Genomic DNA, 24,575 nt, shown 5'->3' on the forward strand with positions numbered 1-24,575 from the left:
TGATTAATCACAAACTAATCCATGATTTTGGAATTAAATTAGTAAACTGTGGGCCCCAGTGAATTAAGGGAAATACCAATAGAGGTAAAACTATAGACTGTACAAACCACATTATACAATTCATTTGATGGAGTTGTTCCGGAGGAAAGAACCTGTTTTAAATGTGTTATAGAAGCTCAAATAAATGCTGAATGAACGTATGTATGTATGAATGTAAATTATATTAAATTTGTCTGTAAAAAAGATTAAAACTTTTGAAGTTGTAGATGTTATTTAGTATGTTTGTTTGTAATATTTCAGTTTTGTTTTGATAGTGACAATTTTCCAGCACAGTGGCATAAGACAGTGTAAATAAGCAAATGCCCAAATCCTCATACAATTATATCAAGACACTACTCGGCTAAGGGGGTATAGGTCTTATGAGTTTTGTATAAATTATATTCCTCACTCTTAAATCACAGATCTGTGAGGACAGGTTTGGACAATCAGACAATCAGATATTGACTTATTTACATTTCTAAAACAATGTCTGAGAACCTCTTTTCCTGCACAGATAGTCAGTGTTTCCTGTGAAACACAGGTGTATGAAGCCCTCTTGTGGTCTAAACAATAAGCACTTACAACATGCATCAATAGACAAATCCACTTCAAGTGGTAGTTTGAATCCCATACAATAACAATACATATTTCTCTTATTGCAACTCACCCACCCTAAATCTAACAAAGCTTTAAAATGTAATGAAACAGATTCAGAGCCAAACGAATTACACCTAATATGGCTCATGTAGATATGACTTAACTTATGAAAATATTTTATTATGTATAATTTTCAAAGGCTATGTAAACTAACTATTCCAAGGGTCATACATGAGGGGTCCCCAGAATATTTCCATCTAGTGGGGGGGGGGGCTTTGCCGAGAAGAAATTGAGAACCTCTGGTCGAGTTCTGATGACAAAAGAAAAAGTTTTGAGATTTTATAAATAGAAATTCAGACTTTATTATTATTGTTGATTATGATTGTAATCATAATAGACTCAATTATGATAACGCTGATTATTTTTTTCATATGTGTTTATTTGACTATTATTATGTTTATGTGTATGTTATTATTATTTATTTGAATACGATTATGCTTATGGTTATAGCTATTGTTGTTATTACTTATTGTTAGTATTATTGTTATGGCTGTTGTTATTATGGTTACACTTATTATTACCATTACTGGTTATGGTTATGTATATGTTTATGATTATTCTTCTTATTATAATGTATTTGAATATGATTATGATCATGGTTATGTTTATTTTCATTTTACAGTAATTACCATAATTTGTTATGGTTATAATTCGTATTATTGTTGTTATTATTACTTTGTGTTATTAGTATTCTTATGGTTGTTGGGATTATGATCATGGTTATACTTATTATAACCATTATTGATTATGGTTATAACTCTTATTACTGTTGTTGTTGATGTGACAGGGCAGAGCTGACTGATCAACCCTGTGTTTGTGTCCTCGGTGATTTTTTTTTTTTTTTTTTGCGTCGCGGTACTTGAACGCAGCACCGTGCCCTCCTTCCGCGGCTGACCAATCGGAGGCCTGGATGCTGCGGCGCGTGCGTCGGTCGCGCGTGGTGTGTGAAGCGGAGACGCGTGAGCAGCAGAGTTCCGCTCAGCAGAGGTGAGAGCTCCGCCTGACCCAACCCGCAGCCAGCTCACTAACCCGGCCGCTTGTGCTGCTGTCGGGACCCAAATCACGAACCTCGCGACCCGTCCGCGTGTTCCGACCGGCCGCCGCCGAGCTGTCTCCCCCGACACTCTGCTCTCCAAACGCTGCCAACCCCGCGAGCTAACGGCAGCTAGCCGACACTAGCTCGTTAACGCGGCTAGCAGCGGGCTAACAGCCGTCAAGCTAACGGCTCGCTTTAAACCGACAAAACCCCCGGAGCGCAGCGTTCGGTGCCTCGGACGTCCGTGCGACTCATTTGTTTCAAATGTCTCCTGTGCGCAGCGGGGACACGGTCGACGCTGAGCGTTAAAACCTCCATTGTCGCTGTTAGCTTTGAGCATTGTTCATAGCACGTTGTCTCGTAATTTTTTTTTTTGCTAGCTAGCCCGGCTAGCTGCTGTCAGATCGTCGGTGCCGCCCATACTGGGTGGGAATCGGGGCGAGCTTTGTCGGTGAGACGACGTTGGCGAGCGGAGTCATGAGCTGTTGTGTTGCTAGTGGTCCCTGGTTGCTGTCACGGGCGGCGACGGCCGTTTTTACCCACTTTTAACGGAGGGGGTGATGCTACGTTTACTAGCCCAGCTGCCATTAGCACGTCAGTGCGTCATCGGCCTGCGCTTGCTCAACACCAGTGTCACTGCTGATCGGTTGTTCTCACACTCGCTTCAGCTTGTGCTTAAAATGAAATCATTGCCCCTTACATGTAATTGATCGCTGATGATTTGTGGTAATGTCGTGATGAAAGGCCCCTTTGTGAAAATGGCATCTAGCGAAAATACAAACCGGAGCTCGCCGATCAAATAAAATCGACATTCACGTCGCAGATGAATTCCTCTGTATCTGCAGTAACTCAATGTCTGTCTTGACCCATAATAACTATGTGACTAATGTAATTGATCTGCTTTTAACAGAGGAAGGAGTTACCACTCGGTAATGGACGCCAGTAAAGGTAAAGACTAGTGTAGTTGTGTTTCAATCTATGTAGTTATGTGAGAAATGTGATTTTCAATCTATAGCACTAACTGATATATATATATATTCATGTTTACATGCATTTTATAAAAAGAGTAGTGGAAATCTAACTTGTTTAATTAAGTATAATCTCAAAAAATGACCAATTTCCAGCAACTCTGACTCTAAACTCAACGCAGTAATCCACAGGGTTTGTGATTATAATCAGTAATCCATCAAACAATCATTTGATAAATACAAAACTATGTTTCTTGTTGGTTTGGCAGGTAAAGGGGAGCAAGGGATGCAAAATCCCGTTGGACAGATGGACAGACCTGTCAGCTTCCACTTCTTGGAAAGGTCAGTGTTGATGGTTTTCACTGTGCTTTTGCTCTCGCTGATAAGAGGGTAAAGGTGGAAAGATTGACATGTTTCAACATGCTGATACTCACGTTAGTTACCTAAGATGGCAATAGTGCAAAAGAGTGACTGCTGTTTCCCGTCTCATTCAATTTACCTGTGGGACATTTTCTTAATTTAAGTTGACTTATTTGTGAAGTTGATATGTAGAGTGTTCATGTCTTCCTTAGAAGCTTTGGTTTTATTTCCTGCCTGTGCAGATATATTGGATCTAATGAGAACTTTATGGTCTTGCTAGTTGAATATTAAATTGGCAACTACCAACCAAACATTGGCACCTGTAGCAACTTCCTCACAATGTGGAATCTGCACTTTTTGACTCAGTGTGGTGATTGTTGTGAGGTGTACATGTGATCAGGCTGACCTTGATTTCGCTGATGCAATTTGTGTTATTTCACTTAAAATCACATCACATGTTACAACCAATATACATTGCATGCAGAATTAGAAATGAAATCAGTGAGGTTCAGTACAGTGAACTACATCAAATAAAATACATCTTCTCACGTGCTAAACAAAACTTGCAATGTAGGTTTTTGACTTTCAGGAAACAATTGATTTAATTTAGATAAATGAATCTTAAACAATGTCGTTCATAATCTTACGTTCATAAATGGTTTAAATTAAGATGGGTTCTCATGTATCTCCCATAGCATGCTTCCCAAAGCAGTGAAGCGACGAGTGCATGCCTTGAAAAGGCTACAGGTGCAGTGTGCCAACATAGAGGCCAAATTCTACGAGGAAGTCCACGAGCTAGAGAGGAAATATGCTGCCCTCTACCAACCACTGTTCGACAAGGTACTGTTAATGTTTTTAACAGAACTTTTACTTTTCCTAACCATATTCGACTGAACTGTAGTAATTGACGTATAGAATCTCCTTCTCTGATGTTCATGCAAAAGGAGCAAGCACTAAAAAAATGTATCAGTAGATGAAATATTTAAGAACCATTTCTGTCAGTCCCTGCACTAATGGGTGGTATGTCTCTCTGGTCAGATCTGAGGTCAGCGAGCACGCAACCTTGGTGCTAAATTGAAAACTGCCACTACGAGTAGTCAACTGTTCTTTTGTCAGTTATGGCTATTTCCAGAGCCAGTGACAGCCATTCTTAGTTACCCTGAAGACTGACAGCTGTAATCCTGCTGCACCTGTTATACTGTGTGTGTGCGGGTGTGTAACTCAAGTGGTGTGGATTTCAGCATGCTTGCTAACTAAAATAATTCAGCCTTGTCAAATGAATACTTTATCATATTCAAATATTTCACCCTAATATACTCAAAGTCCTCTCTGAATCTGATTAACTTTGTCATTACAAATGTGTGTCACAGAGACGAGAAATTGTCACAGGAACAGTGGAACCCACAGACGAGGAGTGTGAGTGGCACAGTGACAGAGAAGAAGAGGAAGAGCTAGCTGTAAGTACACATTTGATTTCGTTTTTCTTTCCAAAACTGTCTCCTGGTTTTTTTCCAAAGCAATATGAAAATGCACAGATTAATAGAGACAGAGATGGTTGTGGGAAATGTGGTTTTAATGAGAATTACATGGAGTAAGAAACTTGTGACTGTTTAGTGTGTGACTGACCAATCCTGCTGCAACCTTGTGTATCTGATTTCTTTGTACAAAATATCTGTTTTACTTAATATGTAATAAATTGTTTACATTGTATACAGTGGATTTAAATTCGTCCTTCTGTTCACTGCCTGCAGGAGGAAGTAAAGGAAAAAGCTGCCATTGAGGATGCAAAGAAAGAGGAAGCCAAGCCAGAGGAAGACCCCAAAGGCATTCCCGAGTTCTGGCTCACCATATTCAAGAGTGTGGACATGCTCAGTGACATGCTACAGGTACATTTAAATGGTTTATCTCTCATTTGTGCCTCATAGACTATTTACTTTTCTTAACAGTGTCCTTAAGTCTCTGACCTGTCCTGTTAATGTCTCACCAGGAGCATGATGAGCCCATCCTAAAGCACCTGAAAGATATTCAAGTCAAGTTTTCTGAGCCAGGACAGCCAATGGTCAGTGTCAACATCACGTCATATAATGAATGGATATCTTTACAAATTGAGAAACTACTGTTAAAATGCTGAAAGACTTAATCCGTTGTGTTCTTACCCTCAGAGTTTCACATTAGAGTTCCACTTTGAGTCCAATGGTTACTTCAACAATGCAGTCCTCACTAAAGTCTACAAGATGAAGTCAGAGCCCGATGCCCCAGACCCTTTCTCATTTGAGGGCCCAGAGATCATTGACTGTGAAGGGTAAGTTCCAGAGCACACAAACATTAAGCTGTGTAGTATAAAAAAAAATTTGCGTGGTTTGAAAAACATTTTTATCTTTCTGTATTTACATCCCACATATCAGCCTCCTCTTGGCACTGATTCTAAATTTTACCTTTTTGTGTTCTTGCCTCCTGCGGTCTCTTCTCTTAACACCTCTTCGCTCTAGCTGTCAGATAGATTGGCATAAGGGCAAGGATGTGACAGTGAAAACTATAAAGAAGAAGCAGAAGCATAAAGGCCGTGGCACTGTTCGCACTGTTACCAAACAGGTCCCCAACGACTCTTTCTTCAACTTCTTTAATCCAGTTAAAGGTGAGAACTCAAAAATAAACACACATGAGATGTGGAGGTTTCTCCTGCAGGAACGAATATCCATTTTAAATGTAAAGCTTTGTTAGGTGTGTAGACATTTACAGAAGCTTTGAGCAAACCCTGACGTATTGGGATTTCTGAGAGGGAGAGTTGAACACATAAATCAAAACTAAGCCACACACTTGACAGTCAACATGTCTCAGTTAACCCGCAGGCACTGTGGTAACATGTTAACATGCATGCAATGCAGTTTCACCATCACTGCATTGAACTTATCTCAGCAGCAGGTGGCGCCACACTCTTACTGTGTCAGATTGCACAGTCACTCTAAGGCGGCGGAATGAGCAGCATGTCAGGACTTTGCACACAAATCCGTGTTCACATCAACTTGAGTTTGATCATTATTTTCCAGCTCGGAGGGGTAAAGTCGTGATAACTGGGATATGTGACTGAGTTTAGAAATGAGGCAAAGTTCTCAAAGGACTTCTGAATCAGCCTTTCTGGACACAACCTTAAACAAATTACTGATTAGCATATAAATTAATTGCTAATCTTTCAAGAGTAACAATCTCAAAGATCTTCAAAAGGATAAATCAAGTAATTACAGAAGAGTTTAAATCACTGACTATCCTCAGTTTAATACTCCCGTGCTGGAGTTACCGTCCTGAAAAGTGTGTGAGGGCAGGGTTTTGCTTCAATTTGATTGCCTTTGTTCATTTGTAGTAGATTCTATTGTAATGTCTGCTAACAAGATGAATACTCCAGTGACTGATCCATTAAATAGAAAAGTATCATTAAATGAGTAATGTTTTATTGTAGGAGCTGTATGTTAAACAAGATACACCTTTAATGACTATATTGTACAGTCAACGTGCTGATCAGACATGCCCGGGCTTATTCTGACTTTGAGAAGGTGACCTAAACACTGATTGGTTGAGCAAATGTTTGTCTTACTGGTTCTCTCATGGCTTTTGTGTATGACTGGTGATTATAAATAGCTCTTTTGTCGAGTGTTTTAAGGTGTGGAGCTTCAGGGCTGAGGTGTCCTTAGAGTGAGCCATCACTTGCTTAGAGTTTGAACACAATAAATGTTCAAATGTATGTTTAAATGATAATATAGAAAGATGTTCAAACAGTATTTATTGTGTGTGTCTTAATTGGGCAGAGATTTAAAATATGATAAGAACTTTAAAATGTCACAGCAAATACCTGTTTTGATGAGTCACCACAGAACTATTTTTTTTTCACCATGGCAACTCCAGCCAAACGACACTAACACAGCTTTTTAATATCCATGTCTACCTTCTGAGGAAACACATTTTTTATCAACAGTTTAATCTCTGTCGGGAAAAGTGAAAGCGTTTTATTTGATATCAGCCTCAAAAATCGTATTTTTAGTGCAGTAATTTTACTTTACTAAAAAAGTTTGTTTGGATTAATTTTATTTATTAAAGTTATTTGATTCTCAGAGTTTGTTCAAAAGTTGGTTCAGATTTATGAAACATTTTTTTAAAATTACACTGATGAATAAACTCACGGCCAAAGGTTTGACTAATTATTGAATAAATGATGACAAGTAGTGGTTGTAAAGTAGATAAGATTTTTCTGTTACTCATTTATAGTTGTATACTATTCACATTTATAGTATCATATAATATTGTAAAAACATTATCTGATACCATCTATACTATATACAGCATTTGTGGTGTAGTGGTTGATTTTGACAAATTCTTCGAGGCAATGTTCACCGTTCTCTCAGCCTGTAGATAAAACCCTAGAAGCTGCTCTCGTCTTACACTGATGCTAATGATCCTAATGTAGTGGAGGAAGGACGGGATGATGTCACCTCCAGTCAGTTCAGTGACGTGGGGTGGAGTCTCTGTGCTCTGACCTCACTTATAATAAGCAGAGTCTTTGCCGTAAAAGGTTTTCACATGTTGGTCACAGCTAATGCTGGAGCTGACTCAGTTATAAAACAAATACGATGTCAGACTGTGACTCTAGGGTTAAGTGCTAATTAAAAATGATTGTAGTAATTAAAATCCCATTTTTCAACTTTTTGTCACACCATCTGTATTGATGTGTTTACGGTTAATGCTAATTTCTATGTGTTTTCCCTCACAGCCTCACCAGGTGGAGAAATGGTGAGTAAAAGTACCTTGTTCCTCATAAAACCACCAGCCAGGTTATTTTATTGGGTATTGTGTTTGAAAGGTCTCTGCATTCTTTTCTGTAGGATGAAGACTCTGAGTTCACTCTAGCCACAGACTTTGAGATCGGTCATTTTTTCCGTGAGAGAATAGTTCCCAGAGCAGTGCTGTATTTCACTGGAGAGGCCCTGGAAGATGATGAAAGCGTAAGACTCACACACACTCGCTCTCTCTCACACTCCTGTGTTCTAGTAACATAAGATGGGATGTTTTTAAAGTGACTCTGTTTTTTAAGCTAAACTTGTCATGACAGTTATGTGTTTTCATATTATTGTTATTGCAGTTTGAAGAGGAGGAGTTGGAAGAGGGCGATGAAGAGGTGAGTGGGACCTCTTTACACTCACAGTACCAGACATTCTGACATCACTGTTATCACTGCTTGACTGTAAAATTATACCAGACCCTGTTATGTATGGTTTTTTTCATAATGGAGGGCTGTTTGTGTATCTTAGAATGATCTTGTTTTTGTGTCTCAGGAGCAAGATGATGAAGGCGATGACGACGATGATGAGGGAGACTTCGGCCCCAAGGTCAGTTTGCATCCACTGTTTAATCTTCTGTACATCACAACACACTTATCGAGGACTGTGTTAAACTCAAATTACAGTTTAATTTAGTTCAACCTGCAGTTTTAATCACTCCTGTCAGAGTAGTCCGGTCACTTTCCACCTCCGGCTCAGACATGCAATCTGTTCTGCTCATGATAGTTCAATGTGTCACGGTCGTAAAACCCTTGTGGCCATGAGGTGAACTGCAGTCAGCTTCCTGTTGCTTGCTCACATGCCTGGACTCTGTAGTTAGTGCTCAGTGAGGATCCTGTGCATCAGCCAAAACTGAGGTTGATATATGACGTACCTCAAGTTACAAAGTTATTATAGTTTAACTATATTTGGGATTATAGATTATATTTGAGCCTCCAGCGCTAAATAAAGTTTGGAGGTTTGGTTGTGAGAGACTGTAGATGGTGTTTTGCTGAGAGCCAGTCGTTTATTTACGTTGGAAGAGCAGAAGAGAGACTTAAAGCGGAGCGAGCATCAACGTGACATCCTTTGGCTTTTCCCAGAAAATTTGTCCCAAGTCTTTTTACAAAGCCCATTAATCACTCTGCTGGGGGAAGACATTTTTAGGTCGTGTCACAATCCAGTCAAACGTAGTCAATAAAAAATTGTTCCATCCACGTAAAAAGGCTTCACATTGTGTAGAGTCTTTATAAAGTGGTGTGAGTGTTTTCTATTCTGACTTTGTCAGGATGCACTTTTTATGTAATGAGAGCCAGAGGAAGAACCATTTGTTTGGTGAGAGTTAAATTGTGATGACAATCCTCCATTATGAGCTGTTCTAGTCTGACGAGTGATAACAACACGTCCTGTGAGCAGTTTTTTGGGAGTCGACAAAAATGCAGCTGTTTCCGTGGACGAGTTTTGTTCAGGGTTTATTCTCGTGGTTCCTTCCGTCATTATTCATCTGCCTTAGGAGTTCATGTTGCTAATTCCTCAACTCCACCGATGTTTCACTGTGCTCACTTTCATGTTTCTGTGTGACTATTATTAAACTTGTGTTGTCTCTCCCTCCCCTGGAATCCCCTCCATTACAGGCATAATCTATCATTCTCACCCCATGCATTTCTAGGTAAGGGAGAAATAAGGACGGCGTCCCACATACACTGTACACTGTTGGCTGTGGTTTGTTACTCTGGCTGCCTCTCTTTCTCTCTACATCCCTCACTCTCCAGTAGTCCAAGGTGTTAAAGACTCCTAACTCACATCTTGGGTAGATAAAGCCTCTGTTCTTCCTTTCCCATCTTTCCTCTTTCTGTCTATTTGTTTTCCGTCCTGTAGTCCCACCCCAGGTTTCTAACATTGTTCCCTTTGCTGTACCAAACCAGGTGCTTTCATCCTCTAGTGTCTACTTTCTTTTTGAGCTTCTTCTTCTTCTTGTTAGTTAATGCCCAGTGGCTTCATTAGCTCTCTGTCGTCATATTTCCTAATCTGGTTTCTCTCTCTCGTCTTTTTTTCCAGAAAGAGCAGCCCCAGCCTGCCGAATGCAAACAGCAGTAACCACGGTGATCGGAGGAGGTGGAGACCTGCTGTCAGTCAATTCAGATCCTATCCAATCAGAGAGGCATCCTACTCTAACAGGCTCCGCCCTTTTTATGAACTCTCACCTGAACGCAATAGAACCCACACCATACTGCGTTTTTACTCTGTGCATGACTTCCTTTTCTTTTGTCTTGCGCCCATCTCACCCCCTTTTTTATTTGGCGTCATTCTAACTCAAAGCAGGAAGTGACTTGACTCAAAATTGAAATATAATGGCGTCGCACAGAGAAAGTCTTCTTCTTCTTCTTCTTCGGTTGAGTGGAGTAAGTTACTACTGCCAAAAAAAACTTAAGCTTAATGGAAATAAATCAGTTACTCAGGGTTTTTTAACGCCAACATGAGAAGTGATAGTTAACCAGGAAACTGCTGAACAAGTTTGACTTAATCTTTCACTGGGGTGTCTGAAGGGTTTTTTTTTTATGGTGTTTTTTTTTTTTTTTTTTTTTTTTTTAAGACATAAAATGTATCATTTTGAATTTAATTAACTTTTTTTTTAAATGTTCATTATCATGTCATTGGATTATTTATTCTGGTGTCATGCAGCTGTATGAAGTGGTGCATTTTGGGATCTCTTTAAGACCCAGCCACAATTAACTAGGCTCCTTCTCATTGGCTCAAACATTATTTGGGCTTAGCAGGTCAACAAAAACGTGAATACTGCCAAGTACATGTTTTGTTTTGTTTTTTAAATGATCAAATCATGCATTTCAAACATCGAGAAGTTGTGTCCTCCATAACAATGCTCACCTCTGCCCAGGTGTACTGGGGTTAACAAGCATTTAAACTGAGCACTCGAGTGGACACGTAAACACTAATATCACGGGACGGGTGTTTGTGGTTATACCTCAAATATAACCTCCTATATTACCATTCTCTGTTTGCCCCAAATGCTCTTTAACTTATCTAACAAGGATAACAGGAATTTAATTAAAATAACAATTTCCCAAACTTTAGCATCGTATATAATGCAGGTAAATAATTTCGGATTAAGATTAAATTCAAGCAGACGCTGGTTGACTCTCAACCTTAAATAAGGTACAGGGTTGTCCGAAAGGCTCCCGCCTTGTGAAAGAAGTTCTTCACAGATATCTTTAAGGTCCAGTGACGGGACAGGGTGCAGGAGGTTTGGATTAAATGTAAATTCTTCTGCCAAAAAGACAAAACCCCACCTTTTATTAAAAATGTTTGCCAATCGTCATTAACAAAGTTTAATCAGCATTTTAAAGTTGTTTAAGAATATATAAATATTTCTGTTATTGTCTGATGATTCAGTAGAATGTCTCTGGAAAACAAATAGCAACAGTTGCCAATGTATTTTATATACCTGCTCTTGGATTTTGGTTGTTCGGTTGGACCCCTTCGCTCGGTGGCTGGTCGTCGATAGCAACAGCAAAATAAAACCCACCCCCCCCTCTCTCTCTCTCTTTTTACAAAGAACGATTGTAGATCTTGTTGAACAGATCTCTCAGCCACGGTTGACATCTTCAAATCTACCACATTCGACCGTGTGCTAGCAATGGCCTTAACTGGTTCTTATTCACAATTTGTTACTTGCGCAATATTTCTTTTCAATTTGTACAGAGTTAGTTAAAATATTCTATTAAAGTTGTGCGACATGGAAATGTCTTGTGTGTGTGTTTCTCGTCTGTGGGAATTCCCCGTAGTGTAGAGCTCTTCGTAATCATTTTGGTTTTTGTTGTTTAAAGTAAATATTAAAACTAATTTGAACCTTAATCTAAGGTTGTTTTGATGATAATCGTAATTGAAAAAGTTTTAACGTAGGTAATATTGTATAAATCAGTTCATCAGTTAAATCAATAATTTCTCGTGATGTAACTATCTGGTTTGAACTTTAGTTTGTTTTTGGTTGAAGCCGATGGTTTTGTTTACAACCATGAAAAGCAGAAACTGTTCAAATATAAAAGAAAGATCATTTCATGTAGGGGAATATAACTTATTTCCTTCTGTGATTTTTTTTTTTTTCATCCCCAGTAGAAAGAGGGAGGGCTGTGAAAATTAGTTAACTTATTTAATGTTTCTTCTGCAAATGACGTATAGACGTAACGTTAATACCAAGTTTTACCAACAATACCAAGTTCTTTTGTATTTGAGTTACCACAAACAGGTTTTTCATCAACAGACCAACAGTATTTCATTTGCTGCAGAGAGATTACGTGCAGATAACTTTCCTCGGGTTGATGCACATGCTGCTGACAGCACAATGTGACAGGACGCTGAACAGCCACATGCACCTACTTTCCTATTAGACATCAGGTGACGTTAAGCCAATGTTTAACAAGAGCAGCCTCAGTGTGCTGACCTGGGATCAGAGGACCCTCCTGGTGGTATCCAGGCCCGAAGAATTTGCTTACGGTCAGTCAAGCATCAGGGAAGGCGACCAGAATGTCTGGAATCCTATCTTGCAGATAAAGAAAGCACGTATGCACTTTTCTGTGAGACCCTTGTGATGCATTGTGGGAGATAATAGCTCAGCGCACTCAAGTTTCTGGAGGAGGAAGGCGACACTGCGGCCCAGCAGCCCAGGTTTTCTGCTGAGTGCTGAAAGACGGGTGCTTTCTTATCCTGTCACCTTGTCCAGCGACACTTAACACGTGTGTGTGAGTTCAAGTTTCTATCTTCATGGGAGCATGGCAACATGCAGCTCTGTGAGAAAGCAGAAGTCAAGATCATGACACAAACTCACTGTCAACACCAATTTTCAAAATACTGCTTTTAATATTCATAAAATCACAACCGAACAGAAGGAGCTGGCAGCAGGGACCTCTGATAGGATCGTCCCACGCAGCCGACGCAGACTGAAATTTCTCTCTCTCTGTAACTTTGGGCATTTTGCTGTAAACAAGACGTTATTCATGCCGAAGCTGCTGTGTGTGTGTGTGTGTGTGGGGGGGGGGGGGGGGGGATTGCCTCACTGTAACAAGGAGGCCGATTGTGTCCGAGCTCTCATCTCTGTGCTATTAGTGTAAAGGCCAAGGAAATGGAGCATTGCACCGACTTGTTCCTAGTTTGCACTGAAAATTGTGGTATAACTTTGATAAGTGACCTTCATGCAACGGCTTTTCAGAGCCCCTCACTTTTTGCTCATTTTATTTTGCTGAGGATATGATGTTAAATGGCGAAACGTCTTGTCCATCAGTCTACAGTCTCAGCCCAGAGAACTCTGAAGCTGCTGCACAGAGAGAGGTTCACCTGTTTCTGTAAAGTTCAGTGGAGCTCAGGACCCTCGACACTGGAGAATCAGTTGTCGTGAACACGCTGTTGTTGACGAGTCACATGTTGGTAGCCTGTTCATTCATGAATGTTGAATGAATCATGTGTCCAAAGTGTGGCGCTCAATTCATTTTGATTTCTGGAATAACATAGATGAGTTAATAATTTAACTTAGGTTCGGGAGCCGGACCACACCTCGACTAATCATCTAACTCATCTAATTCCCATCAACCCTTATTATACCTGGTTAATCCATCCTGCTTTATTTGTCTCTGATCTCTCAAACCCACCCTCCATTCCCCTCATCCATTTCCCCCCCTACCTCACCCCTTCATCCCCTCTTCCCTCACCCCTTCCATCTCAGTCTTAGTGCATATTTCTCTCATGTCTCTCTCTAGGTTCTGTCTGGGGTCCGACATCAGCTTGGGATGAAAAGTGCGTCCATCCATCCGTAAAATCCTTTACTGCCTGAATTTCCATTAAAAGATTCAAACGAATGGCCCATGGCAGTGAAATGCTGTCTGGTAAACTCCAACCAGGCAATCATGACTCTTAGTCAAGGTGCTGCGTGGGGAGCCACTCTTCCATAAAGGCCGGATTGATGAAGAGCTGCTGACATTGATTTGTTCTCCCACATCTCCAGAGGACTTCTGATACACAAGTGAGACTTTCCTCCTGAAGCTGTGTGGTTTAGAAATGTGAGAAGTGAGAAGTCGACTCAAATAAAAATCATTTGATCCTGTTAAACAACAAGAGAAAGAAGCGAGTGAACAGACTCTTTATCCTCTCTGCTGTTGTCTCCTCAGCTGTTTGATGTTTTGACACGTGTGAGTGAGCAGAGGAGATGTTTGACTGTATCAACATCACATTGAGAAGGAAACCGTTCCACATGCACATGTCCAGAGCTGCAGAACAAAGGAAAGAATTCAAACTGCCGGCTCATCCCTGAATGATGCTGTGTGCCGTCGTCTCATCTTCATCCAGCAGCAGAGTGAAGGGCGCAGTCTTCGTCAGACCTTCCTCCCAAGCGCAGCTGCACCCACCATCCCACTCTTGGCCCCAAGGTGCGTTTGGCAGCTCCTCTACGTGAGTGTGTGTGTGAATGAATGTGTCTGTGTGGGGTCCTTTGTGTCGTCCCCTCCCGGTCGGAAGTGATGTGAGCCAGATTGAGTTCCAATGAAAGAGGAATAGAGAGCTGCTTTATGCCGCTGACGCCGGGTTGGTGTTCAGAGCTGAATGAGCTGAACTGGCAGCGTGATAAAGAGCCCATTACCTCTCAGATCTGATAATGGTACTGGTGGCGTTGACACAAGGACTCTGAGCTTTGCACACACTGACTTCAGACTGATTATCTCCAATCCTGAATATTTCTCTGAGTTTATCGGCTGCTGCTTGTAGTCTGCTGCTGCAGAGCAGGGTTGCTAAGATTCCCTTCAGAATAATTTCCAAAGACTAAAGGCAAACCCCTTATATATGACAGGACCATAAATTAATATCAGGTTGTTTTTCCCATTTTTTCATATAGACATGGTATCTTGGTCACATTTCAGCACCGCGCCTGTAGTTCCATGTGCAGAGTAAATGAGAAGCTGAGTATATCACAGCAACAGAAACAAGTTGCACGATCACATAAACATCTCGTGGTATTCACAACCTTGCACCTTGGAATTTCACCAGTTTCTACATTACGTTTTCAGACATAGTGAAGACTTTGGTTATTTATTTTTTATTGAACGTTGGAATTGACTGGACGTAGTAGTAGTTTAGTTTTATAGAGTTTTTCTTCTTAAGAAGGAAAACATTAATATACCATCTTCATCTTTTCCAACTGTTACGCTTCCTTTTATCCTGTGTTACATATCCTCAGTGCTTTCAGTGGCCGACAGTAACATTAACATCATGTTGCTGTTGGCTAGTGACACTGGCATTTGTAGCAGCGTCGTTTCGGTCGCACTAAAAACAGACAAACCTTGAGGAGAAATGATGTGAGCAGTTCAAGGGCTCATGGGAAACCCTGTTTGAGGCACGACAGCGTCCTTGGAGAGAGCGAGGGCACAGTTTCCTCCAAGAGAGAGACCAAACATGGCTGTGACTAACACCGAGTTCCACAACAAACCTTTCCATCGTCTCAGGCCAACGTGCTCCTTCCAATCCCTCCTGACCTCTTGTTCTGAGTGTTTTAACGTGGGCGTCAGATGACGGAAATTTGGAGAAACTTTGACCAACTTTGGCCAAAACACAATCATGAATTATTAGTATTATTTTCTATATATATATATATATATGTGTGTGTGTTTATTTTGGGCTGGACTCTATCCCAGCATGCAGTGGGCATGTCAAGCCTCCCTGACTGGATGTGGGAGGAAAACCAGAACAAGGAGAAGGTTAAAACTCTTTATATCAAACCGAAGTCGACCAGTAAGTTTAAAAATACATTTGAGGAAACAAAGAAGAATCACAAACAGTTACTGTAGAGAAGGAAAAAATGAGTGTGGAAAGTAAAACAAACGAACGTACCGAGTTATCAGAGTCCTGCCGTCGTTAAAGTTGTCAATCAGACACACTTAGTTCTTTTAACTTTATCTATGTGTGCTTTTATGATTATAAACAACGGCCACTATAACCAAGCTAATCTCATTCGCCCTGCTGTGTTATCACCAGTATCCTTCCTGCCTGGTATGTGTGGGAAAGTGAGCTTCACGCCCAATCACAGCGCAGCCAAAGGGCCGCACGCCTCTGTCTGGATTAATGAATGGATCAGTGAATGAACGGAGAGCCGGGTGTGGCAGGTTTAACCTGAAGCACGTTGCTTTGACTTGACTTGACTTCAGGGCGACAGAAACGTTTATCAGGTTGCTGCAGGTTGGGCAGTTCTCTGCTATATTTAAAGATAAATGGTTTTGAAGATGAGTCACTTCATAGACTTGAACGTGTCGCCCCCCCCCCCCCCTCCAAACTGTTGCACCACATATTTCTAGTTGGGTCTAAATGTGTTTGAGTGAATGATTGAAAGAATGTCGTCATGTGGGTTTGATTAATGACCTCCAGTCAAATGTGGACAGAATATTTGACAGTGAGGCCTTATCTTACTGTTCAACTGGACAGAAAAGACAAACCATCATTTGATAATTTTCTCCGTGGCTCCGGGCCCACCACAGATTCATTTTTAGTTCCATGGAAAGACTCTCGGTTTATCATTTAAGCCGCGGTGAAGTGAAGCAGATGGCAAAGTGAACGCTACATTCCCGGCAGGGAGAAGAATTGCAGACCTGCATACCTGCCATTCTTCTTCAGACTCAAATTGGCAGGAATGAGGTGCCGGACTCTCGGAGCAACTCGCTGGGTCACATCTCATAACTCGCGGGGGCGTGTGAAAGAAGTGTGTTTATCGCAGACTGCATGGTTCACACACCTTTGTGTTGAAGTGCATGTGTTAGTGGAACACACCAATTACTGTGTTTGGTAAGCGATGGCATCTGTTCATTAGATTCTTTAATCCGGCCAGAACTATTACGTGTCACAGTAATAAGTGAAGGAAAGCAAGTACTTTTGATTTTTACTTCAAGTACAGTATAATTTTAAGGTACCTTTCTAGTTTGTGCAATTTTTGGGTTCATGTAAAAGAAGTTTTTTTCTTCTTACTCCACTCCACTAAAAAATGAACATGATTTTCTCTCTTGTTACTCCGGCTTCCTCCCTCTGTGTGTAAATGTGAGTATCAATGCTTATCCAATGTAATGAATAAGCAGAATAGAGCATTGATGGATGGATGGATGAGCATCTCATTAGATATTATACATTTTGTTTATAGATGAATGAATCCCCAAATAAATTAAGTAATTACAATGATATTAAAAATGCAAAACCAACAATTTTGTGATTTAAATGTAAATTTCTGTCATTACGTTTATTTCACTTAAATATATCAGCCCCCAAATAAACCTGGATGATATAATTCATGAATTAAAAAGTACTGAACAGATTTCCATGAAACGTGGTGGAAGGATGGGACACTGGTCAAGAAAGATCCTTTCAGTATTCATCCCGACAAAGGGATTAAGATGTAATCTCTTCCTTTAGCACAACAAGATAGGGAGAGAGTTTCACCAATATCCCAGGGAATGAATGAATGAATGAATTGGACAAAAAACTTCATTCATTCATTTCAAGTTTCATGGAACTTTGTTCAGTAGTTTTTGTGTAAATCAACAACAACAAACCAACAAACGAGGGTTAAAGAACACAAGTGTCTTTCTGTAACGTAACAAGAAAACATTTGCTTGATTGATTTTGAAGAATGCCTTGTGGATCCTATGCCATCTTTATCTCTGCCATCTTACAGGACTGGATGTTTTCATTGTTCTCCAATGGTTCTTCCTGCAGCGTCGTGTTGGACTGTGCACGCTGCCCTCATCAGCCATTTGTTCTTTTTCCCACGCTGCTGAATGCCAGCGTGGCCACAGACACACACACACTGGGCTTATCAGAACAATGCCTCAAATAGCTCCGGAGTCTCATCACAAGGGCATGTCACCAAAGAGCAGAAGAGACGAGGAGGATGACTGCGAGTGTGTGTGTGTGTGTGTGTGCGCGCGTGTGTGTGAGCGTGAGCGTATGTGTGTGTGTGAGAGAGAGACACAGGCCAAAGTCATAAACGTGTCACAGTGCGCAGCTGTTACCTGCAGGCTCTGCTGTACTTGTCAGCGGCACATCACAGCAGCTCATCCATACTGCTCCTCATTGTTAGGCTGACTATGTATAGTTCAGTGTCTGAGGGAGGCTTACACACACACACACACACACACACACACACACACACACACACACACACACACACATTTACCAACATTTACCTGTACTGATAAACACATAAATGCAAAAGACAGGTTAACAAAAGTTGTACATCTTCTCTGGTCATATTTATCCTGAATACAAGTCTTCAAAAAGCAATTTGTATATTTAACTGTTTTAGCAATTTGAGGTTATTGCAAAAGTGTGTGTGCAGGATATTAGAGTTCATCCTGTGTGATGTGAGTGTCATCGCTGGGTGTGACAAAGTCCACACATTTTATGATATTTAATTGCTGCGGTCCTGGCCAGGTCTCACCCTCATCATAGATTTAAATGAGTTATTACAGTCATTAATATAATGAGTTTAATAGCATGAAAGAGAACAATCTTAACTGTATCACTCAACTGTCTGTTCCGGTAACATATTACACTTTTTAGCTCCAACAAGGAGATCACGTTTTCACCCTTTTCCATTTGTGTGTTGGTTTGTATGTTTGTTAGTTTGCAGGATTACACAGAAGCCACACAGATCAGAATCAGGGAGGAGATCCAGGATTATTATTTTCTTTAATATTTAGAAATTGTGGACGTTTTTTAGTTTTTCATTGATTTCTCAGTTTCTGAATTTTTATTTTTGTCCATCTTGGAGAGAGGGGTCCCTCACATGGGCTGTATGAATAAAACATTTGATTGATTGATTGATTGATTGATTGATTGATTGATTGATTGATTGATTGAATCTATATTACGGAGAAGTCTTGTGCTTTCCTTGCTCTTTTACCTTTTTTGTACTTGCCTCTTTCATTCACACTTTTTTGTTTAACCCTCTGCTCTACAGTTGTTGGACTAATTTATTTATTTTATTTTATTGTACCACAATGTTATCTCCAGCATCACAGACTGAGGACAAAGTATTATCTGAGTACTACAGTCCTGTAATACAATAAAAAACACCTCCAATCTCTTATTTACTTCCAGAATAAAACTCAAATATTCTATGGTGTTTCAGTGAGTTGACATCTCCTGTATTTCAGTCTGCACTGACTCAGAGTAAACACTCCGCTGCTTCATGCCTCGACATGCCCGCCAACCTTTGGGTCTTTCTGGTCCTTCCACCTGCTGTCTCCTTGTCACACCTTTGTGTCCCATGACCGCGAGGCTCCTTCTCACTGAAGTAAACAAGGTAAAGAAGACGAGCGGATGGGACGCTCCTTGTGTTCAGTTGCTCAAAGTTTATCTGTTCTTTTTAGGGATCAAAACACTTCTCTGCTGATGTCACTGACACGTTGTGTTATTTCCTCTCTGGAGCTGTTGTTTTGTCTGCGTGGAGACTGTGGAAACAGCAGGGCGCTGATATGAAGCCAGGGTTGTCACACACCTCCACACATCCATCACACAGTTTAATTCCCCCTCCGGAAAAACATGTACTTTCCCACAAGCCCGAGAAATGAGGAAAACAGTGACAAGTGTTACTGCAACAGTTAGTCTGTGGTCACAATGTGCGGCTTGTGATGTTTGGAGCGTGTCAGCTCTGCCGCCGCTGTGACTGTCTGCAGCCTGTGATGTGGAGCGATTACTAAAGATACACAACACTCTGAAATGCATTAAAAACTAGAATGGCACTTTGTTGAGCTCACACTGTACCTCCACCTCCAACAGTCTGTTCAACCAACCCGCAATAAATTTCACAGAGATCAGTCAAGAGCCATGAATGATTCTCTGAGAAATCTGTGAAAATTCCTGTGTCTGCAGTAAAACGACAAACCAAGAAACTAACAGACGGGTGAAAAGAAAACCTCCTGTACAGTAACATATCAGCATTTACTCATTATTCAGCATCACTACTCTCAATTCTAATAAACGATCATTGTTATACACACAACATATTGAACCACTGTACACACACACACACACACACACACACACACATGCACAACCCTCTGACTCACACACCTGGCCCTCCTTTGGCAAGCACACTCCTCCACAGCAAGGCGCTTCACCACATGTTCAGCCACCGCCTGTGGGGAAATCTGCGTCAAGGCTCCGCCACAATACTAATCAAACAAAAACCCACATATGTGCACATGTAGACATCACAGGCGCGTCACACACGCTGCCAGACAACACAAAGAAAAGCCCCTCATACAAAAAAATGGGTAAGGAGTTAAAGAGTGCAACTCTTTAAACATCAGAAGCTGACATGCTGCTTTGACTCAGTGCACACATGTGGTTTCCGTTTTCTTTGAGGCCAGAAGATTAACCAGGCACCACATCCCACTCCCACTGGTGCAGGTGGCTGCTTTGCAGACTGATTCACCACGACCTTGGGTGCTGTCTGTGTCTGTGGGATCACCGGGTGTTGATGTGTGAAGTTTGATGGGTGGTCTATGGGACACAGGGTAATTTTAGTCCCTCAAGGTCACCTGGTAATTTGTATAATTGCTGGAGAACAGAGTGTGTGTACATATTTGTGTGTGTGTGTGGGGGGGTGTCACTTCCTGAGGGAAACTGGGGGCAGATGTTTCCAAAATGTCTGTGAGTGCAGACTGATATAGAAGCAGACAGAAGAGCCTGAAGTGCGTCCCTGATACACCACTGTGTGTGTATATGTGCGGGACACTGGGGTCAGCGTGGTGTCTGATGATTGGCTGCCGGCAGCAGGACAGGACAGGACCAGACGGGACGGGACGGGGTGGGACGGGACAGGACGGGGTGGGACAGGCTGCAGAGTAAAGACTTGGTGACATCTGTCTTCTTACAACCTCCTCCTGCTGATTCACACCGGCTTCAGGAGCTCAGTTAACACTTGTTAGCGTCTGCTGCTGTCAGTGTGTCATGAGTATCCAGGACTGGGTGAGTCTGACTCTGTGGTCAGCTGTGTGTGAAGGGGCTCAGCCTCTGGGCGTGGTGGACGTGAGGATGCAACAGAGAGAACACACACCGGTAGAGTGATGGCACAGATCATCTGAGTCACTCAATGCTTTCACTGGAAGTCACTGTGAACTTTTGTGACGGCGGTGAAACGTCATTATACAGCTAATGTTTCTTCTTCCAATATCTTCAACATATTGTTTTAGTTTTAATCTAATTAAACTCAGTTTTTTCTTTCATCATGATCTTGTTTTAACCACTACTGCTTTATTATCTATTACCAAGGATAATATGTATATTTAATGTAAAACACCTTCAGCTGCATTTTATTTGATGAAAAGTGCGACATAAATAAAGTTAATTATTATTATAATTGCAGACGGAGGGGGTGGGTGAAGTGTAGCTTACGAAAAAATAGGACGTTGATGTCCTATAAAAGACAAATAAAATCCCAGTGTGGCCTTTGGCTCAGAGACCAAAGGTGTGTATATATATATGTGTGTGTGTGTGTGTGTGTGTGTGTGTGTGTGAGATCTAACTGTTGCCAATTTGTGAAGCTCTCACACAGCGGAAACACACACACACACACTGCACACAAGCCCTCGCCCCATGGCACATGTGGGGAGCACGTTAGCATCACTACTTCCGGTAGTGGACATTTAGGCTAAAAACATTTAAAAAACTGTGTTTTGTGGAATCACCACACGCCCCCCCCCCATCAGTGGTGAGTGGATAATGAGTGAATTTTCATTTTTTTGGTGAACTATCCCTTTAATCACACTGTAATTTCTATGTTTACCAGACATGAAGTCTTCAGAGTTTAAACTATGGATGATGATGATGATGATGATGATGATGATGTGTTGAAATGTGCTGCTGAGAGTTCACTCAGCTCATTAAATGGAATTTCTAACAAAACACGATCGGCACATTCAACCAAATTAACCAGAGTTAAAACTTTTCCAGAAACTTTTCCAGTCAGGATAGAGTAGACTTGACTGGAGTGGGATGTTTTTACATGTAAGTGACTTCATGGTTCTTTCTCCTCCAGTCTTGTTTTTGTAATAATATTGAAAATGAGACAAACCCAGTGACATTTCATATCCACTCCAGTCCCAACCCAGGAAGAAAATCAGACAGTCATCTGGATTTAAATTTTCACAACCCATGAGACGACTTTGAACTAATTCCACTTAATTCTTTGAAGGCAGCAGAGTGTTTATGTGTATTTATGCTGAGCCGGAAAATGTTTTGGACTCTGTAACTTCAGCAGAAATAACTACCTGTGCTTTCCAGACATTGTGACCCAGTCGGATGAATCCTCTGCTCGCTGAATGGAAACTGTGCTTGTGCGTCTGGGTGAAATTCAGTGGTCAATTTTGTTTAGTCTGAAAAAGGTCACTCTTTAAAAGAACCAGTGGAGAGCAGGGTGGCACAGATGGAGGGTTTAAAAGGGATGAATTACCAGGCATGGGGAGGGAAAAACTGTGGAGGCTACAGTTTTCCAGGGAATTCAAAAATCCTTCTGAATTCACTACTGATAATTATGGTTTATAGGCCCAGGCTGACTTTTACGCACGTGCTCAGCCATGTGCGTTACTGTGCGTAATTAACCATATTAGACAGAATCACTTAGTGCAGAGTGGGCAAACATTTGGACTAATCTCCGCAGTAGGATGTGGATTACTAATTAACATGTTGGCTGTGTAATTAGGTCCACGTTAGGACTTCCTATGCCCTCGCCCCCTCCTGCGCCGCAGCTTCCGCCCACACGCAGCCTTGAATTACTCCACTGGCAACTGTTGATGCATTCCCATCTGACGTCAAGTGGGACGGGCCCAGGCCAGAGGAGACTATAAAGATCCTCTGCCACCTTCGCTCAGGCACAACGCCACTCTGGATTACCAAAGACTTCGCAGAGAGGCTCATTCCTCGGGCTGCTCGTAACGACACAGCGGGGGTTCAACTGACCTGCCCAACCGGAGCAAATAAAATGAAAATGTCAGCGGCGGAGATCAGCCAGGTCCTCAAGGAGGGAGAGCTGGAGAAGAGGAGCGACAGCCTGCTCCAGTTCTGGAAGAGGAAGACGTGCGTCCTGACCACGGACAGCCTCAACATTTACGCGGACACGCAGAAGCGCACCAAGGGCAAGGAGCTCAAGCTGCAGTCCATCAAGAAGGTGGACTGCGTGGAGCGCACCGGCAAGTTCGTCTATTTCACCATCGTGACCACGGACAATAAGGAGATCGATTTCCGGTGCTCTGGCGAGGAGAACTGCTGGAACGCGGTGATCACGATGGCACTGATCGATTACCAGAACAGAAAGGCCATCCAGGACTTTAAAACGCTGCAGGACAACGAGAGCGCATCGCCCGGACAGCAGGAGAGGCGCATGGCGAGGGCGCCCTGAGCCGCTGAGGGGGAACTCTGGCACTTAACCACTCCTAATATGGTGAGAGACGCACCATGACGCACAGCTCACATGATGTATGAATGAAAACGAGTTCGAATAATCATTATGTGGGAGAGTCTCAAAACTAATCACATGGTTTTTTTTTTTTCCCTGTCTCCTTCCAGCGTCAATGTGGACCATAAAGAAATAATACGCGGACCAAAAGGAAGACGAGGTAATCCGGTCCAGAGATGAAGGATTGTCCGGGACAGAGCTGAGAGAGAGAGAGGGAGAAGAGAGGGGACAACTGAACTAAACCCACGGAGAGTTTGAAAAGCTCCACACGCAGGACAGAACACTTGAATTGTCAAAACTATTTCAAGTTTGCTCTCCTGGGAGGAATGACTCCTAAAAATGACCTGACGTTAATTTATTTGTTTCCAGGATATGGTGTTACTGGCAAACAGCTTGTGTTGTTTAAATTATTCACTGTTTCAAAGTGTGCTGAGTGTGTCAGTGTATTTATTTGAATAAATATTCATTCATTTTTTGACATAACCTCACACTGTCCTCGACTTTTACTTTCACAGTGAATTTTCCACTTGCTGTCAAAGTCTGTGTATTTCTTATTACGGCGGTGTGACATGTTTGACAGTCAGAGACACTTTTTAATTGAAAAGACTCAGTAAAGGCCTCATGTGTGAGTGAGAAGGGAGGGCGGAGGGGGGGTGCAGGAAAGTCCCTTTCCTCTCTGCTGTCAGGTGGAATGTGACTCTTTATTGTCCTGCAGTGTTGCAGGCTGAGGTCATGACTGATAAGAAAGCAGATTTGGTCGGAAGCTCGGGACACTTGAAAGACTCTGGTGCCTTTGAACACACTGAACTGCCTCTGAGGTGTGGTGGGGTTGTAGATATGGAACGGAAATGCTCAAAGGTTACACAGAAAAATTCCATTTAAGTTAGTCATCCACACTTGTGACTTCATACCTGAGAGATTTGATTTGAAATTATATTTAGGCAGCTTTTTTAACATGAGTTCTAATGACAACTTCTTGGATTCTCCTCATCAGACACAGTTTTTTGTTTTTTTTAACAAAACAGAGAAAATACACAGGAAGTGTTTTGCGGCCCTGTTATCATGAAATCAGGGCTGTGTCCGTTGATAAAATGTGAAACTTTGGGCACACGCCCATTTAATTACTGTTATAAACCAAGAGAGCAAAGCTTGAGTCATATTCTGAAAAACCTGGCAACCACTTCAGAAGGGAGATCTTAAAACGCAGCTTA

At 41.6% G+C, this 24,575-nt stretch overlaps 2 protein-coding genes across 3 annotated transcripts; both read left to right on the forward strand.

The window, feature by feature from the left end:
• The first annotated feature begins 1,572 nt into the window (after nucleotides 1-1,572).
• Nucleotides 1,573-11,626, forward strand: nap1l4a (nucleosome assembly protein 1-like 4a). Of its 2 annotated transcripts, XM_020102190.2 has the most exons (15): nucleotides 1,573-1,683; nucleotides 2,643-2,680; nucleotides 2,970-3,042; nucleotides 3,756-3,900; nucleotides 4,431-4,517; nucleotides 4,812-4,946; nucleotides 5,048-5,119; nucleotides 5,223-5,362; nucleotides 5,550-5,695; nucleotides 7,820-7,839; nucleotides 7,932-8,051; nucleotides 8,189-8,224; nucleotides 8,382-8,435; nucleotides 9,500-9,534; nucleotides 9,924-11,626. In XM_020102190.2, the coding sequence occupies exons 1-14, from the start codon at nucleotides 1,607-1,609 to the stop codon at nucleotides 9,503-9,505; spliced, it is 1,149 nt and encodes a 382-aa protein (XP_019957749.1). In that variant the 5' UTR covers nucleotides 1,573-1,606; the 3' UTR covers nucleotides 9,506-9,534; nucleotides 9,924-11,626. The 2 variants fall into 2 exon arrangements, with proteins under 2 accessions (XP_019957749.1, XP_019957748.1); XM_020102189.2 differs by lacking the exon at nucleotides 9,500-9,534.
• Nucleotides 11,627-22,691: 11,065 nt separating this feature from the next.
• On the forward strand, nucleotides 22,692-23,847 carry phlda2 (pleckstrin homology-like domain, family A, member 2). Its single transcript, XM_020102124.2, has 2 exons — nucleotides 22,692-23,349; nucleotides 23,475-23,847. The coding sequence occupies exon 1, from the start codon at nucleotides 22,891-22,893 to the stop codon at nucleotides 23,305-23,307; it is 417 nt and encodes a 138-aa protein (XP_019957683.1). The 5' UTR covers nucleotides 22,692-22,890; the 3' UTR covers nucleotides 23,308-23,349; nucleotides 23,475-23,847.
• The last annotated feature ends 728 nt before the right edge of the window (nucleotides 23,848-24,575 follow it).

Source organism: Paralichthys olivaceus, chromosome 7, assembly GCF_024713975.1.
Source record: "Paralichthys olivaceus isolate ysfri-2021 chromosome 7, ASM2471397v2, whole genome shotgun sequence".
Taxonomy (NCBI): Eukaryota; Metazoa; Chordata; class Actinopteri; order Pleuronectiformes; family Paralichthyidae; genus Paralichthys; species Paralichthys olivaceus.